Below are 18,465 nucleotides of genomic sequence, written 5' to 3' on the forward strand. Positions count from 1 at the left end.
TCCACCTGCCTCAGCCTCCCAAAGTGCTGAGACAGGGGTGACCCACCACACCCAGCCTGTATTTACTTTTTTGGTAAGGCTTTTTATGATAAACAAACAGGATTTGAAAAAAAATGAACTATCATTGCCCAACTTTTTATGAGGACTCTTCCTCTTCCAGTTACCATTATTCTCCCAAATACTTACGACTCACAAGGAGCTTTCGGCCAATAGGTTCAACTTTTAATTGATGTGTGACAGGATTATAAGCTGCACATTTGTATGATCCCTTGTCCTCTAAGGATACATTCAAAATCTGAAGATTTCCTGATGGAAGGATTAAGTAATTCTCTGAGGAAGGAAGGGAGTGCAATTAGGCCTCTCCCTTTATGAAGGACACCACAGCACAACTAAAACTCACAAAGGTTGATCATTATGCTTTATTCCATCTTATTTTATTTTATTTTAGAGATGGGGGGTCTCATTCTGTCACCTAGGCTGTAGTACAGTGGCATAAGTACGGCTCGCTACAGCCTGGAACTCCTGGACTCAATCGGTCCTGCCACCTAAGCCTCCCGAGTAGCTGGGACTACAGGTGCACGCCACCACACCCAGTTAATTTTTAAATTTTTTGTAGAGATGGGGTCTCACTATATTGCCCAGGCTAGTCTTGAACTCCTGGCTTCAAGTGATCTTCCTGCCTCAACTTCCCAAAGTGCTGGGATTACAGGCGTGAGCCACCAGCCAGCCTGCATTACATTTAGACATGAGATTAGTGGCAAAGAAGCAATCAAGGAAAATTTCTTAAATGAAGGAAAGGGAAAGTCAAGGCAGAATAGAAAAAAAAGTCAACAGAACTAGCATAGCAAATCAAACCCAGCAGAAGCATTTCAATGACAGTGAATCTCAAAGCACAAGAAACATGCTTCGACTTTGGCAAACCTCTACCTACAGCACTGGCCACATGGTGTTCCTGCACCGTCTAGTCATTCATTTTTTTTCCACAAATACATATTAAGGGGCTACTTTCTGCCAACAATGGCCAGACACAAGTGCTACGGCAAGGAAAAGAGCAGACAAAAACCCTGCATGCATGCAGCCGGCATTCCAGTAGGGGTATGTGTGGAGGTCAGAGGAAAAGACACACAATAATAAACTAACAGAAATATGAATAACACAGTATCAGGTGTGATCAATTCTATGAAGAAAAGCAAAACTAAATAAAGGGGCTAGAGAGCACCAGGTATATTATTTTAGATAGGACCATGAGGGCTATCTTTTCCAAGGAAGTGAAATCTGATGGGGGTCTGAAGGAACTGAGGGAGTGAGGCCTCAGGGTATGGGGCCGTAATTATTTATATATTGTAACCATTTGTTTTAGTCATCTCCACTCATGCCTTCTTGTATCCACAGTTCATCCCTAGCACACAGAGCTTAGAAGCAGCTTATTTAATGAACATTTGTTCTGTGTGTGCCACCACCAGCTTTTCACAAAAGGTCTCACCTGTGGAATGTTTCAGCCATTTTCCTCGGATTTTATAGCGCACCTCAGCTTTGGGGTTACTCTCTGGTACCCTGCAGCCAATGAAACCAGCACTTTTTTCTTCTGCTGTAATAACATGCTTTGTGGATGAACCAAAATCACCAAGAACTGAAATATATAAGGAAACATAAATAAATAAATAAATAAATGCAAATTTGAATTCTTTTTCCCAAAGGAAATTTAAAAATTAGAAACAACATCTGCAGCATGGCCTTTTGTGGCAGCTGACCCCAGTCCAAAGGGCTGCATGATCTTTTCATCTCAGAAAGCAGCTGGGGCAAGCTACTCTGGAGGCTGAGGTAGGAGGATCGCTTGAGCCCAGGAGGTTCAGGCTGCAGTGAGCCAAGATCATGCCACTGCACTCCAGCCTGGGTAACAGAGTGAGACCCTGTCTCAAGAAAAAAAAAAAAAAAAGAAAAAAAGAAAAGAAAAGAAAAAAGAAAGCAGCTGGGGCAGATATGCATGGTTGAGGGCTAAGACCTAAGTCATGGCACCCTTTTTCATAAGTCACTGCTTCTAGGGAATAAATATAAACTGCTCCTAAGACATCTAGAACTATAAAGCATAATTATTCCCATTCAGTCAAGATAAATCCTTTTCAATCCAGTGCCCCATCAAAACTCACTTTCCCTACGGATCTTTAATCTGTTTGTAGCTATTCACACTGCAATAAAATGATTTCTGGAATGAACCTAGGACATCAGAAAAATAAGGAAGGATATCATTATTTAGATTATCTGAATCTACTAACTTGGTTTCAATTCCTCTCAGTCTCAGTTCACTATGGATGGAGCCTGCGGGGGAACTCTACGATCTCCAGGGGTCAAAGCACTCAGCAGCCTGCCACGAGGAATTCAGCCCTCCAGTGTGTGGCTTACAGCTGTCCATGGGTCACAGCTCTACAAAAACATTTACTCTTCTCAGTTATGACAAACTCACTACTCCTGGGGAATCCAGATTTGTTCTGTAAATAGGGGTGCCCTTACAAAGACGTTTTCCATTACTGGAAGCTATCACCGTTTGAAAGGCAGATGGCTCCAACTTACTAAGAAAAACCACGCATTCCAGATTTTCCGTAAGTTCCATATTCAACATTCCTTTCTTTACAGTTACTTTTTTCCTACTTTTTAACCATGGCTTCAATTAAATACATTAAAATCACTCAGTAATCAAGGCAAATAAAACGATTAGATGTGAAAGAAAGACAAAGGACTCCAGGAAATAAGTAAGTGTCAGAGTAGACAACAGCTTTTGTTGTTAATGATATCAAGTACTCACAAAGAAATTGTTCAGAATTCACATTAGAAAAGTGTCCTTCCCTGGCAAAGCTGCAGAGATTATAAAGAAAAAAAAAACTGTCCTAACTGTGTAACTTTAAAAAAATCATTTCCATATCATTGTTACTGATGAGGACATGAGGCCAGGCTCACAGAGGTCTAAGTGCACTTGCACAAGTTATACTCACAGCAAGAGTCAAGGCTGAGATAAAAACTCCTATATGCTTTACACCAAAGCCCATGGTCTTTCCCCTCTTCAGAAATGCAAGCACTAACAGTAATTTCAAGAAAACCCATACCTAACAAGGACAAAATTAAACTCACCTGCTGCAGATACTGTCGCAGGGCCACTCACAATGGCACCGATGCTATTGTTGGCAAGGCACTGGTAGTAACCCAAGAGGGAGGAGTTGAGAGAAAGAATTGTCAAAGTCCCCTGATGAATCTTAATATGTTCCAGGTTTCCATCCAATTTTTTTCCATTATGCAACCATGAGATACGAGTGGTCACAGGTTTAGCAGAACAATGTAGTACTACAGGTCCACCAAGTTTCTGGACGGCAGAGAGTGGCTCAGAAGTAAAATAAGGTGCCAAGTCTACAAGGGAATATTCCCCATATGCAAAGAAAGCAAGGGAGATAAGAGGAGAGAGAAAGAAGTTTACATTAAACACATTTCATCTGTATCTTTATAACTAAAGGGAATCTCTTATTTTATATATGTTATGGTTCTTGATGCTTGTAAAAGTTCTAGCAAAATTCTTATAAGCCTATTTGTTGGAAGTAAAAAAGAGCAACATGTTAGCCTAGGACCTAACAATTAGGGTACAAAAGACAAGAATGCTGATGATATAAATCAGATACAATACCAATCCGATTAATAAGAAATAGCAAAGCGCAGCTGGCTGGGCCCTGGGGCCCCCACCTATAATCCCAGCACTTCGGGAGGCCAAGGCGGGTGAATCCTTGAGCTCAGGAGATCAAGACCAACCTGGGCAACATGGCAAAACCCTGTCTCTACAAAAAATATAAAAATTAGCCAATGTGGTGGTGTACACCTGTAGTTCTAACTACTCCAGAGGCTGAGGTGGGAGGATTGCTTGAGCCCAGGAGGTGGAGGCTGCAGTGAGCCATGACTGCACCACTGCACTCCAGCCTGGGTGACAGCAGGAGATCCTGTCTCAAAAAAAAAAAAAAAAAGAAGGAAATGGCAAACACCTCTTTTAATAAAGTGACTTGGAAGAATTGGAAGTTAAGAACCTGAAAAAGTGAAGATGACTTTCCAAATAAAAATAATTCTCCCCTATTTCACCAACAGGATTTGATTTACGAGAGCAAGTTTTTCTACAAATGAGGGCTGTGGTACTTCCTTACTACTTCCCTTCAATATAAAATAATGTTTCAGTTTTAAGAAAACAGAAATAGAAAGTTACGAAGCCACAACTGAAATACAAAGGCTATCCTTTCTTAAACATAGGGCTTAGTGTTTTTATTTGGGATTTGAAATTGTTTCGTCTGTGATTTCTATTACTCCAGGAACATGGGAAGGCGGGGTGTTCTCGCACTAAAGTATGCATGCAGATCCTTCTGTTCCAACCCGAGAGTGGGAAGGGGGAAGAAATAGTTGTTAATTTGGTGGAATAAAACACTTAAGAGAAAAAAATCAATAAATTGCTGAATCTACTTCTATAGAATATTTACTCAGAAATGAAGTTAAGGGGAAGTATCTCTTTTGGCTGAATCTGGGGTGGTTGTTTAGCGAAACAGAAATAAAACCACAAAACCAGTTTTCCCCTTATTAAATTTAATACATCTATACAGTATTTTTAGCAGATATTAAAAATAAACAGTACTCAATGAATAAACATCACTGTATTTGTATCTACTTATATATTCATCTTTACACAAGTCTAAAATAAAAAGAAATGCACGTGAACCATGTCTTAGGCATGGGGCTTACATACACATTTAACAACAAACACATTTATGCTTCTCAGTAACCCAAAGAGGTAGACAACAAATCAGGCAAGGTCATAAGAGAAAGTGGCAGACCTGGGATTTGAACCAAGTTCTCTCACTCCCAATTGAACATAGTATCATGCTGACTCTAAAACTTCTCTTTGGTATATTTAGTCCGTGTTTTATTCCTGTTCTTTCCAAATTCAGAAATTAGTAACATATCCCCTTATTTTAAAAAAGCATGATTGGAAAATATGTATTTTTTAAAAAAAACAAAAGGGATAAATTACAAGGGTCAGGACAGGAAGGCCCGCTAATGCCCAAAGCACTACCAAGAGATCCTTAAATTGCTTAATTTATCCAGTTTTTAAATCACGTAGTTGGCTAAACCAATCTTAGAAACATCTTTAGATACCACCATTACCACAAAGCATTGAAGTACAAATTTATGTTTTATAGGATTAAGATGAGTAAAGGCCAAACCACCCCCTCCCCAATTCTTCTACTCTTACCTGAACTCACAGAAGAGCACAGAATTATAAGAGTAACATACAGCAGTGTACGTAAGGGTCCAAGATCCGGATGCATAGCGCCAGATTACAGAAGCAGGCAGGACAGGCTTCCAGAGCAAAACCCAGGCCTTGGTTCACTAAAAAAGAAAAAGGAAAGAAAATCTAAACCATTGAAATCTTTCGTCTGAGCAGCTGGAGTTGTGAGCATGATGGCGGACATCTCTTTTGAAAGCTCTGTGTAGAGTACGTCAAATACTAGGCACTTAACGATCCAGATCTTCCCAATTCACAGACTGATCTCTAGACACTAGAGCTAGAAGTTTTGCTCATTCTTCCAAGGTCCTAGGATAAGTCTTACTACACAGAACTAATCACTCCGAATGAATACATTCAACTGCCTATAATGCATTTCTACTTACACATCTCACAAACATATAAAACTCAACGCAACCAACATGTATTCCTCCTCCACATCCCCTAAAATAGTAACTATAAGGAAAACAACAAAATAATGGCTAACATTTACGTAGTGCTTACTATGTGCCAGACACCATTTCGGTGCTTTAATACACGAATTTAATCTTCACAACAACCCTGTGAGATAGGTACTACTGGATTTTGTCCCTTTTTTCAGATGGAGGACTCCTGGCTCATGGATTGATCAAGCACAGAGAATATCAAGGTCAGGCCTGTGTTGGGATTGGGCTTGGCACTATTGTGAGAGTGGGATAAGCCAAGAAAAGGATAGTAATGGATGAAGCCAGAGAGGAAGGCTGGACCAGATCACATTCAGCTTTGAAGGCCATAGTAAAGATTGTGGGATTTATTCTAAACGCAAGAGCAAACCCTTAGAGGACAAAGAGAAGGGGAATGATGTAATTTTATTTATGCTTTAAAAAGATCACTGGCTGAAGTGGAAAAGGGAGACTAAGCAGGATATACTGTAACCACCCTGGAGACAGATGAGGACACAGTGGTTAGAGCAGTGAGTCAATCATGGAGGTGGAGAAAAGTAGTTGGATTCAGAATTTATTATAAAGGTCAACCCAATAGGACATGTCAAAGGCTTGGATATAGAGTGTGGGACAGAGGTGTGTGAAGGATAACTCTTGGGTTTTGGTGACACAAAATAAATAATAGCCCTGTTTACTGAAATGGGGAAGACTAGAGAAGGAGAGACAGAAGAGAGGGTTCATCACTGGTTCTGTTTTGGCCAAGGTAAGTCTAAGCTATCTATTAGACATCCAAGTACTACTGTCAAGTCAACAGTTGCATGTGTGAGTGTGGAGCTGTATGAAGAAGCCAGAGCTGGAAATGTAGATCTTAAATGTATGAACACTTTGGCACTAGATGAGCTCTCTCTGAGGAAAATATGTTTAGAGGACTGAGGAGAGAAGAAGAGATAAAACAGAAGAGCCTTGGACTACTCCAACCTTTAGAGACGGGAAGTAGCCAAGGACACGCAGCAGAGGTAGTTAATGAAATAGAAATCTATTTGTCCAGGGGGAACATAAGAAATATTTCTAGGCTGGGCACGGTGGCTCACATTTGTAATCCCAGCACTTTGGGAGGCTGAGAAAGGCGGATCACTTGAGGTCAGGAGTTTGAAACCAGCCTGGCCAACATGGTGAAACCCCAGTTCTACTAAAAATACAAAAATTAGCCGAGCCTGGTGGCATGCACCTGTAATCCCAGCTACTCGGGAGGCTGAGGCAGGACAATCGCTCAAACCTGGAAGGTGGAGGTTGCAGTGAGCCAAGATCGTGCCACTGCACTCCAGGCTGGGCAACAGAGCCAGACTCCATATCAAGAAAAAATAAAAATAAATTGAAAAGGTAAGAAAAAGAAATATTTCTAGAAGAAGAGTGTGATCAATGGTCTCAAACATCGATGAGAAGCAGAGTAAGATAAGACACCATCAGAAAGGACTACTGAAGGTCATTGGTGATATTGACAAGAGTGGTTTCAGTGGAGAAAAGACAAAAGCATGATGGTGGCTCACGGTAGAACGGGAAGACAGGAAACAGCAGGCGCAGACAGTTCCTTCCAGGGTTCTGCTACACAAAGGCAGCAGAAAAACAGGGAGAATTGCTGAAGACAAATGGTAGTCAAGGGATGGTTTGTTTGTGGTGTGTGTGTGTGTGTATTTTACTATAGAGACAGTATAGCACATTTGGTAAAACTAAAAAAGTTTCACAAAACCCAGCACTGGCAAGAATGTGAGCAAAAATCATTATCATATATTGCTGGTGGAAACAAAATCAGTACATATTTTTTGGAGGCAGTCTGCTATTTCTATCAAAAATCATTCACGCAACAAATACTTATTGAATGCTTATCATATGCTAAGACTATCGTAAGAGGTGGGAATTGAGCAATTAAATATGTATACATAAAACTAAGTAACAGACAAAAAATGTATACCATATATTCAAGTAGGAGAGATGGACAATATAAAAGATAAATAAAACTAGTAAAACTAACAATGTCCATGCCATTCTCCAGATATGGCCAATTCTTCCTCTTTTATGCTACCTCTACACCTGGGACATGCGTGACCACAGCACTCAATACTCTCTTATGGAACTTATCTGGTAACACAACTGTGACCTCTTTGAAGGCAAGAATGACATCATATTTAGCTTTGCAAAATTTTAGTGCCTAGCAGAAAGAAGGTATTTCAAAAGTGTTTCTTAAAATGAAAAGAATACAATAGAATGCAATTCCCAGAAGTACCTTAAGGAGTAGTGTTTAATGAGAACTGCCATCTCATCTGAATTTAATATATTCTAGCTATATTGTTTATTCCTTCACTGACTTATTCATTCATATGTATAATTTTAAAAATCAACAAAAAATACAGTAAGTGCCTACTATATGCCAGGCACTATATTAGACTAGGCTACTATGTCTGCGAAACCTGCCCCATGTTCCTGCTTAGCCAGGGCTAGACACTGGACCTGCGACTATAGAATACAACAAAATCTAATGACAGTGCTACATTAATGACATTTTAGAAATGAGAATTTTATGTGCATTTTCATTTATGCAAAGAAAGGTTAATGCTAACCATTAATAAAATTAGGTAGTAATACAGAGGAAGGCACCTTAAGTACAGCTTTTAATAAATCAAATAGTATCTCCCAGAATCTGCTCACCTTCTCTATGCCAAGTACTCTAAAATCTAAAAGGTGCAAACTCAAGTTTCTCTAGCTCATGGATGTCAGGTTATGAATCTGCTTTTCCAGTTTTTTCTTGCTGACCTCCTTTAAAAAGTGGGAGAGGGACTACTGGCAATGACTCATCAGCAGAAGAGTCCAGCTGTGTGAAAACTTTTTTGGTTTATTTGAATTTTCACTTGGTTCAAGGGTAAGAACTGACACACCACTGGAAAGCAGTCAAGGCAAAGTAAACATTCAAATAACTTGTTAACAGGAGACATTTTCCTGAGAGAATGAGGACAAGAAGGATTGTTTCTTCCTTTTGCCAAATCTTTCAGCTATTTATTTATTAAAAAGCAGTGAAACAAATTTCAGAGTCAACTTTAACCCTAGTGCATGACCTACTGAGTGACTTTATAGCTGTCCTTGAAAGTTTCACAGCTCATTACAGCTACCTAAATATTATCAACAGGAATCTTCTTTATTAAGTCTATCTTTCTATTGGGTTACTCTCTACATGCTCTCAGTTGATTTTGGAAGTTGGAAAGAACCTATGGCCAGAAAAGGCATTTACTAAACACTTGTTGGCTTGGTTTACATGTATCCAAGGCAAGCCTGCTCAGTTTGTTATAGAACTGTGATAATGACAACAAAGAGTTGGATTCTGCTGTTTTATGGAGTTGGGTAGCTCGACATTATAGTCAACAGCCAGTAACAGCACCCCAGGCCCAACCTCACAAATAAACATTACTGACCACACAAAGTTTAGATACGCATAAATTACAGTATATCCATTAGTACTACTGGAAAATCTTTCAATGGTACATCATTTTCAAAAGCAATATCTTTATCAAAAAAGAAACCCTTAATATTAGTGTTATGGTTATTTAACTAGTAAGTTATTAGAAAACCAAATATACAATTTATTCATGTGTGCATATATACATGCAAATACGTGTGTGTGTGTGTGTGTGTGTGTGTGTGTGTGTGTATTTAAGTTCCCCTACATTGCTCTGGTAAATAAACACAATTTTGTTTGACAAAGTTTACCATAACTAAACAAGGTTTCTGCCATCTTCTTATTCACAAGTCAGTGGCCTTAATGTATAAGTTATTTTTCTCACCTACAGAAATTGACCTTGGCAAGGGAGACAATAACCCTAATTTCCTCTACATAGTTGTTATCCCATCCTCCTCATCTTTTCTTTCAATCTGAAAATAATGACCAGCAGAGAAAAAAATCCATGATAAGGACAACCATCCTACTCTACACCACACATAACATGGGCACATTACTTGCCAAAGGTGCTTAACCTCTGTTCTAGTGAACATAACATTCAAATCTCCTCATGTAAAAATTAAAAACAGAATTCTGGTTTAAATCATGTCAGATAGAATAGAATTCTGATTTAAATCACACCGCCTTTTTTTTTTTTTTTTTTTTTTACTTCAGGGTTTCTTTTATTTTGAAATTTTTTAAAGCACTCTATGTTGTCAACATAATGCCTGGTGATATTTTAAACAAAATATTCAAGTTTTCTTCGCATATTTTATATGTCGGTTTTACAAGAATTGCTAAATTTCTACGAATACTCGTCCGAAAAAAGTACACATTCAATATAGAATGTGCAGAAAATACATAAACGTATAAAAAGGAAAGTAAACACGACAATCTCGCTACCTATAGATAGCATGTCAACATTCTGATGCACTTCCGTCTCATCTTTTCATATATGTGGTGTACGGTATTTACATAATTGTGATAATACATGTTAGGGTTTTAAATGCTTTAATTTATTATTTCGTGATCATTTTTCCTTATTAAAATTCTTTTTTTTTTTTTTTTTTGAGATGGAATCTTGCTGTCACCCAGGCTGGAGTGCAGTGGCGTGATCTTGGCTTACTGCAGCCTCCGCCTCCCAGGTTCAAGCGACTCTCTGCCTCAGCCTCCCAAGTAGCTGGGATTACAGGCACATGCCACCATGCCCGGTTAATTTTTGTATTTTTAGTAGAGATGGGGTTTCGCCACGTTGGCCAGGTTGGTCTCGAACTCCTGGCCTCAAGTAATCCGCCCGCCTCAGCCTCCCAAAGTGTTAGGATTACAGGCATGAGCCACTGCCACTGGCCCTTATTAAAATTCTTCATAAATAAAACTTTTAGCTGCAGAGAATTTATTTATTTATTTATTATGTCTTGTATTTTAGTCTACTTAACCATTCTCTTTTGGATAGTTAGGCTACATTTTTATATATGTGTGTATATATATATAACATATATAATACATATATGTTATATATAACATATGTTATATATTATATATGTTATATGTTATATATAACATATGTTATATGTTATATATTATATATGTTATATGTTATATATTATATATGTTATATATAATATATGTTATATATTATATATGTTGTTATATAACATATATGTTATATATAATATATGTTATATATTATATATGTTGTTATATAACATATATGTTATATGTTATATATGTTATATGTTTTATATAATATATGCTATATATAACATATATGTCATATGGTTTATATATGTCATATATGTTATATATGTCATATATGTTATATATAACATATATGTCATATGTTATATATGTCATATATGTTATATATAACATGTTATATATGTTATATATAATGTTATATATATAAAACATATATATGTGTTACTTTTTTGCTATTCTAGATAATACTGCTATGACTATTTTGTCCATAAATCTTAAACCATGCTTCTAATTATGCCCTTAGGACATTTTTAGGAGTAGAATTATTGGCTTAGGGAGTACAAACATTTTCAAGACTCTTAATACATATTGTCAAGTCGTGTTCCAAAAAGAGGCCCCCAATAGCCAACCCCATCCCTCACAACCCAAATCGGCACATGAAGGTAACTCCCCATCACCAGCATATGGTTTAGATCCTCACACTGTGGTAAGCAAAGCGTGGATACAAATCATGACTTTGAGTAATGAACTAAAATGCTTGCTAAGGCATAAAACAACTTTCACTCTCTATTAGGGATTTTTTAAAACAATCTTCTAAAGTGACATAAAAGTAACTGGAAAAAGAATGTAAGGCACGGACATTGCAGGCCATATTCATCAAACCTGGTCAATCCGTGAACTTCCAATGACAAAAAACAACGTGGACACAAAATCTCTGCTTTTTACCCATAATCTATTATATAGTAGAATAAGGAGCTACCATTGTTACACTGTGTGGTTTTAACTCATTACACGTATTTCTCAAAATAAATTTGTATGCAAAAACTGCTGACACTCTAAGGGAATATTTGCTGACATTCAAAACAGTAAATTGCCATCCATTTCAAAACTGTATTCTCCCTTTCTTACTGCTTTTCTTGTCCGTGTAACATATATATATATATTTCCCTAATCTACTAGAGGTAATAAAATCAGTGAAGAGGTTAGAATTTGAATTTGATTCCTTATGTGAAAAACAGAAGCGATGGGCTCATCGAACCCAGTGGTCTCAAATGGAATTAGCATGACCACGAGAAAGTTCTTCCATCTCCTTCCCATCTTCATATAAAGCTAGTGGCCAACATAATTCCATTCTTTTCACCGACATTCTGAGTGGGTGATTTGTCCGAGAAGATGCTTAGTGGTCACTTTGCTCTCAGGAAAGTGCCTGGTAGTACAGTCTCTCCAGAAAAAGATTGTAGAACATGCACACACACAAAGACACAAAATGCAGCTAAGTGTAGTAAAACCATCAAACCATCTACAAAGCAGGACAACTTATTGTTCAATGCTGTAAAAATCTCTGGAGGCTCCCCAGTCTCGTGTGGCACAAGTACTGCTCCCAAAGTCCAAATGTCACTAAACAACAGCTGGTGTTTGCTAAGTTATAGGGCTTTCTTTAAGCCTTTCTCCCACATCCACATAGAAGGCAATCTGTCCTATAAGCTCTACTTTATATGCCATGCCAAGCTTAGAGCATTTCTGTGGGCAGAGGTAAGCTAAAGGTATACCTCATCTTAGAATAAGAAAGGAAATACTTTCCTAACGTTTACTTAACTTATTGTTCAGGTTGTGAACTTATTGCTTTTATAACCCCTTTTCAACATGCTGCTAGAATAATCCTTTGGGAAAAGTCTTTCCTGAATTTCTAGATTTGATTACTTTGTTTTTGAAGCAACGCCTTTGCTTTCATAAGGATGATTAAGGCTGTCTTTCTGAATCATTCTTCTTCCTAGCCTCCTATTTCAAACTTTCTTGTAGTTTTCTTTCAAGCTTAGGAAATAACCGTGATTAATTTGTGAACAAAAACTTGGCTTTGAAATCAGTTATAGTTCTTCAAAATAAGAAATTATTTAAGTTAGATTCCGTTTTTTAAAAAGAATCTTATTCTGTATGAAACACGGTAATTTCCTTTTTTAAAACAATGATTGATCTCGATTTTCAAACAATCTATCTCAAAATACGCTATTGATCAACTAAGAAAAAATTATTTTCAGAACCACAAAGAAAAACTAAAACATGTCTACTTAAAAATTCTTGATTAAGTGCTATCAAGATTAGTGCAGTCCAATTTCAATTATGGAAGTCAAATATAGTATATACGGTTTTTTAACCCATTGGGCTACCTTGACCTTAACCACAGGCAACTTTAAATCTCCTGTCAGTTTTCTTCATTCTGAATATTTAATTTATCTAAGAAGTTAACATCATTTCCTACACAAACTTCTCAAATAACTCTACTTTTCAAGTAAGTATTCATTCAATCAAACCATTTAATACATAGAACATCTACTTTGGGCAAGAACCTATGAGGGGTGCAAAGATGTACCAAACTGAAGGAAACTGCTCAACTGAGAAAGAAGGGCATGAACATAATTATCTCCAGAATAAAGAAAAAAGTCTTAAATGCAATAAGAGAGTAAAAAGTATTTAAGGAGTTCAAAGCAGAGGAATTCATCTTTTATTCAGTAAACACTTGTGCATGCTTACTATATACCAGGCACTGAGCTATCCTGGAAACTCAACCATGAATAAAAGAGACATAGTGTCTGCCCACATGATGCTTACAACCAGGTAAGGAAACGTGACAAGTAAGGAAGCAATTAAAATACAGACTCGTCTAACATAGGAATGGCTCAGATAGCAACTTTTTGCAATAATGGCTCTTAGAAAGTTATTCCACTTTTTTAAAAATACAGCTTCGTTTTATTCAGTACAACTTTTTCAATCAGAAACTAAAGAAAAACACTCTAAAAAGTGATATTATAGCTTCAGGCAAAGCTGCACACACGAATTTATATAATACCACAGTTTTCAGACTTTATACCACGTCACGTAGAAAAAAGTGAATTGCTTGCTACGTTTGGCTGACCCCAAACATTGCGCTTTGTGTTCAGATGCCAACTGAGGGGGAGGACAGTGGGCATTCTCCTGATCTTCTGTGAGATTCCACTAATTAGTGAGATTCTACTAATCTTCTGTCTGCAGTGTGTGTGCACCATTTCCGCGAGTTGTGAAACACTCTTGTGTTGAGCTTTTGTGTTGCCATAAGGTGATTTTAGTTGCTTTTATTTTCTAAGTGCAGTTTGAATGCGAGGTAACTACAAGCCTTAAGACTTCCAGTGTCCAAAAATTCATTTCCTGACTCTACACCACCCGTGAAGGAATTCCTCACCATTCCTCTTTCACCAGCCTCAAGGCTTCTCTTCCTCCTTTGACAAGCATAATAAACTCAGTGCATTTTATTTAAGAACAAACTGGATTTATTTACTTTTAAAGTATCTTTTACCATCTCTACAAATGTGCTTTCACTGCTCCATTGACATGTTTTTCTATCTGTGAAATCTGGCTATCTTGGATTGGGACAGAACATATCATGACTCTTTCCATGAAAAGCAATAGACATGCTTTACACTAAAAGGCAAAATTTTTAGGAAATAAAGGTTTTCAGAGATTAAAACAGTTACATGAGAAAAGGACAGGTGAGCAACAGAATAAAGCAAATACAGGTGCTCCAGGAAAAAGAGAAGGCTCACTTAACCTAGGTTTGGACTTGGAGAGGTGAAGGCTTCTCAGAGGAAACAACTGACAAGGTGAAATCAGATGGATACATTTGGGGGATGGAGTAGAGGAAGGGAGGAAGAGAAGAAAGGAAGTATCCCAGGCAGAAGGAACAGTGTGTTCGCAGAATCAGAGTAAGGATGTCTGGGCTGGAGAATACAGTAAGAAGAGAAGGATAAGACACAGTGAGGGGAAAGCAGCATAAATGAGCAGAAACAAGAGTGTAAAGAACAATATAAATCATATTAAAGTGCTTGGCTTTTATTCTGAGAGGAGGGTGTCAAAGGCTTTTAAGCAGGCAAGGACATGATCAGTCCCATACCTTTGAAAAATCACCGACACTGCAATGTGGAAAATGGCTGAGGATAAGAGAAGTTAGAAGGCTGTTGTGAAAGATACGGGGACCTGTACTGGAGAAATATCACGGGATAAATTGGAAAGGTTTTTCAAAAATTTTTAAGACACGGTCATATTTAAAGGACGTAAGAGGCCAGGAGCGGTGGCATACACCTATAATCCCAGCACTTTGGGAAGCCAAGGTGGGTGGATCACTTGAGCACAGAAATTCCAAGACCAGCCTGGGCAACATAGGGAGATCCCATTTCTACCAAAAATACAAAAATTATCCAGGCATGGTGGTGCACACCTGTAGTCCCAGCTACTCGGGAGGATGAGGTGGGAGGATCCCTGGAGCCCAGGAGGTTGAGGCTGCAGTGAGCTATGATCGCACCACTGTATTCCAGCCTGGGTGACAGAGTGAGGCCCTGTGATCAACAGGACTTGGATAATGAATGAGTTGGACTGGAAAAGAATAGACCACTAGGACCTAGGACATCTTTTGAATCCATTCATCTGTCCACTGCTCTGTTTCCCTACTGCTGTGACTGTAAATAAGGAATCGAGGCTGCTGTCCAGACTTCTGACTTAGACAAGTGAGTGAGTGGATGATGTGCATTTACTGAGATGGGAGCAGCAGGGTCTTCTGTGGTCTGCTACTGCTGTTTGAGGTGGTGGAGGGAATGGAGAGCGTCTGAAGGTGTGGAGATAACAAGATGAGCTGGACGTAAGTGGGGTTCTAAGGAAGGTCGGGCAGGCAAGCAGAAAGAAGCCTGAAGCTCTTAAGAGATTTGGGTCGCAGATGACACTCTGGTGGGCAACAGCAGACACATGGAACTACGGCTCAGGCTGAATCCCAAAACTACCATGCTTGAAGGGTAGGGACTCCTCATTCAAAATAAACCACACTATCAATACTACTAACGAAAAAGTTTTAAAACAAAAACAGGAAAAGACAGAAATGATATTCCAGGGATGGAGTCAAACAGTCAGACTTTAAACATGAGTTTCTTAACGTGATTTAATTTCACATCTCACACTGTTATACCTTTCCAAGGTATTACAGTGTAGGGTAATCAGACACATTCCTTCATGCTTACTAAAGGCTTTGATTAGGGACGGTCTTCATGCTGTCCACAGCGGGTCTCCCAGAATGAGAGTAACAGCTGGCATACATCTTCCACGATTCTACAGGAGGAAAAGAGAGGCAAACAGAGTGCTACAAGTCTAGTCGCAACATACTATCTAATAGCATGCTACTCTCTGGGGCTTATGGGAGTTCTTTTAGAAACTAAAGAATTTCTTAAAGCAGTCATGTGCAATTAACAATGATGTATCTTCTGACCTGCTGCATCACTCCCAGTCCATAGGAGGAACATATAAATCTTACCAAAGTAAAGTTGCAGGATCTCAGACACCAAGGCCCCCTGCCAATCACTGGAGAGCTCTCTTCCTGCCAGGATGAAGCCCCTGGGTGTGAAATGCAGCTTTCCATAGTACTCACTTTATAAGCACTTATTAATGATCGTGCAATCATTCAGATCAACTTAAAAAAAAAAAAGTTCACACCTACAGACTTCGCAACCCTTCCCCCACTTCTCCCAAGTCTCAATCAAGTCAGCCAAGCATACAAACGATCCTGCTGCCTGCGAAAGCATTTCCTTTCACTGTGGACTGCCAAAAGTAGAAGAAGAAAATGGAAGTGACTTGGAGTTATGGCACCAAAAAGGCCAAATGAGCAAAGAAATAATCAACTCCACATGAGCCACTTCAGCTCCAACACAATGAAAAGGGCCCAGGACGAACCCCAGGAAAGGTCACTGAGATCAAGGGTCACACGCAGAAAAAGGCAACAGTGAGGGGCTGCCAGCTGCAACAGGAATCAATGTGGTCCTAATTACACCAGAGGAGAGGGGGCAAAAGCTCAGTTAGGTTCTATTCACAATATTTGCGTGTTTAAAAAAAAAAGTCAAGTGTTCCTGTTCCACTCTCTTTCTAAGAGACTATTTCTTCCTGCCACTAGAGCAGAGGAAGCCAAGAATTGTGAAGATAATCCTAGCATCCACAGTGGGCTGTACAGGAGCATTATAAATATTTAAAAGCATAGCTGCATACAAATGGTGAAATTCTAGAAAGCAGCATGACAGAGATGATTAAAAAGACAAAATACAGAAAATTTCAAGGGGATTATTTTGCAAGTCCCATGGAGTCAACACTTCCACAAATCCAGCACTTGGTAGCTTTTCAAGTTTGTCACTGGAATTGGCTTTATGGGAAAAAATAACCGTTATGGTAACCACAAAACAAACGCTAAAAGCTAAGTTTGCTAAGAACTAGCTATTGCAAAGATGCAGACACACATTTGACTAACTTCTGCTGGAGGATGAGGAGGAGGAATATGGAAACATTTGAAAAAGAGCCCCATATAGGTGTTAGGTAATATAATTAACATAGTTGTTAACAGATCCAGCGCTTTGCTTAGACCTTACTGACTTATGCACTGGACTAACCTAAGTATAAGAGTTTCCCTGGCAGTTACAAAAGATTCACCCTCATGGGGTTTGGCTTAGATTCCATTTTAATAACAAGGAAAAAATCCTCAAGGAGAAACTCATTTCCATGAAGTACATTATTCAAATATACACAGTCAAGCATTGAAAAGGCAGACAAGAAAAAAACAAATCTTGGAAAAGGATCTTTGCTGCAAATAAACTTGAATCAACGCTGGCTGAACACTGGGTCTCTGCCACGATGACTTTTACATTATCTTACTGTCAAGTTATGAGTTTCCTAGAGACCTAGAACATATTAATACTAGTTTCCAAGTACCTTATTCCATCTTTAAACTTGGCCACATAAAATAATGGAAGAAATCTAGATTTCTTATCAGCCCCTGCTTTGTTCAAACTGGTCATGGGAATTAGGTCAGACACAGCTTCATCAAAGCTGTCATCCTACCAGGGAAGAGAGGCTGTGCATTGATAAAGGGGTTCTTCAAGCACATTCATAAGCTGACATACAAGTCAATCACAGATTACTATGCAGTTAGTACATAATTGGCACCAATTGACTGATAAGTCTAAAATTAAGTAAAAACACAAATTGGCCTATGTCAGGAAAACGTGCATCCTTGAAAACTTAAAATCAGTGCCAGGCAGTTAAAACCAAAGTAACAATCAGGATACAATGCCCTGATGAACTAGAAAATAGAAAAATAAATCAATTAGGATCACAATATCTTTGTAAACATAACACTACATAGCATGAAGTTTTAGTCCAAGCAGAAAAGCCCGAGAAGTGGCCTTTGGCATCAGGTCCGGCCTGACTATCAAAAATAAAGCAAAGTTTGTTGGAACAACTCTGCTAGGCCACACATGCATGAAGCAGCAGTGGCTAGACTGTAACACAACACTGGCAGGATGGTCAAAGAAATAATTCACAGACTGATACAGAAAAGGTACATATACACACATATAAATACACACATATGTATACATACTACTAAAAAAACACAGCCGCAGATAGACCCAACCTGGAACCCAGATAAACTTATTCCAATGATGCTTCTCTGTGCAAAACATAATCCCTTATTAATTATTTTTGGTATCAATGTATAAAGCAGC

General features: G+C 38.5%; 1 protein-coding gene across 7 annotated transcripts in view; it reads right to left on the reverse strand.

Annotated features, from left to right (window-relative positions):
- The window catches only part of CDON (cell adhesion associated, oncogene regulated), a 100,919-nt gene that overhangs the window by 56,071 nt on the left and 26,383 nt on the right, over nucleotides 1–18,465 (reverse strand). For 5 of the 7 annotated variants that reach the window (XM_063671595.1, XM_063671594.1, XM_063671590.1 and 2 more), the window contains exons 2-5: nucleotides 5,270–5,406; nucleotides 3,124–3,396; nucleotides 1,484–1,630; nucleotides 187–330 (exon numbers count right to left, since the gene is read on the reverse strand). In XM_063671595.1, coding sequence (XP_063527665.1) covers nucleotides 187–330; nucleotides 1,484–1,630; nucleotides 3,124–3,396; nucleotides 5,270–5,345 — 640 coding nt within the window. In that variant the 5' untranslated portion in view covers nucleotides 5,346–5,406. Of the gene's footprint in view, nucleotides 1–186; nucleotides 331–1,483; nucleotides 1,631–3,123; nucleotides 3,397–5,269; nucleotides 5,407–15,942; nucleotides 15,962–18,465 lie in introns of those variants that run through there. The other 2 variants (XM_063671592.1, XM_063671596.1) reach the window with 2 other exon arrangements.

The sequence above is a fragment of the Pongo pygmaeus genome, chromosome 9, assembly GCF_028885625.2.
Source record: "Pongo pygmaeus isolate AG05252 chromosome 9, NHGRI_mPonPyg2-v2.0_pri, whole genome shotgun sequence".
NCBI lineage: Eukaryota > Metazoa > Chordata > Mammalia > Primates > Hominidae > Pongo > Pongo pygmaeus.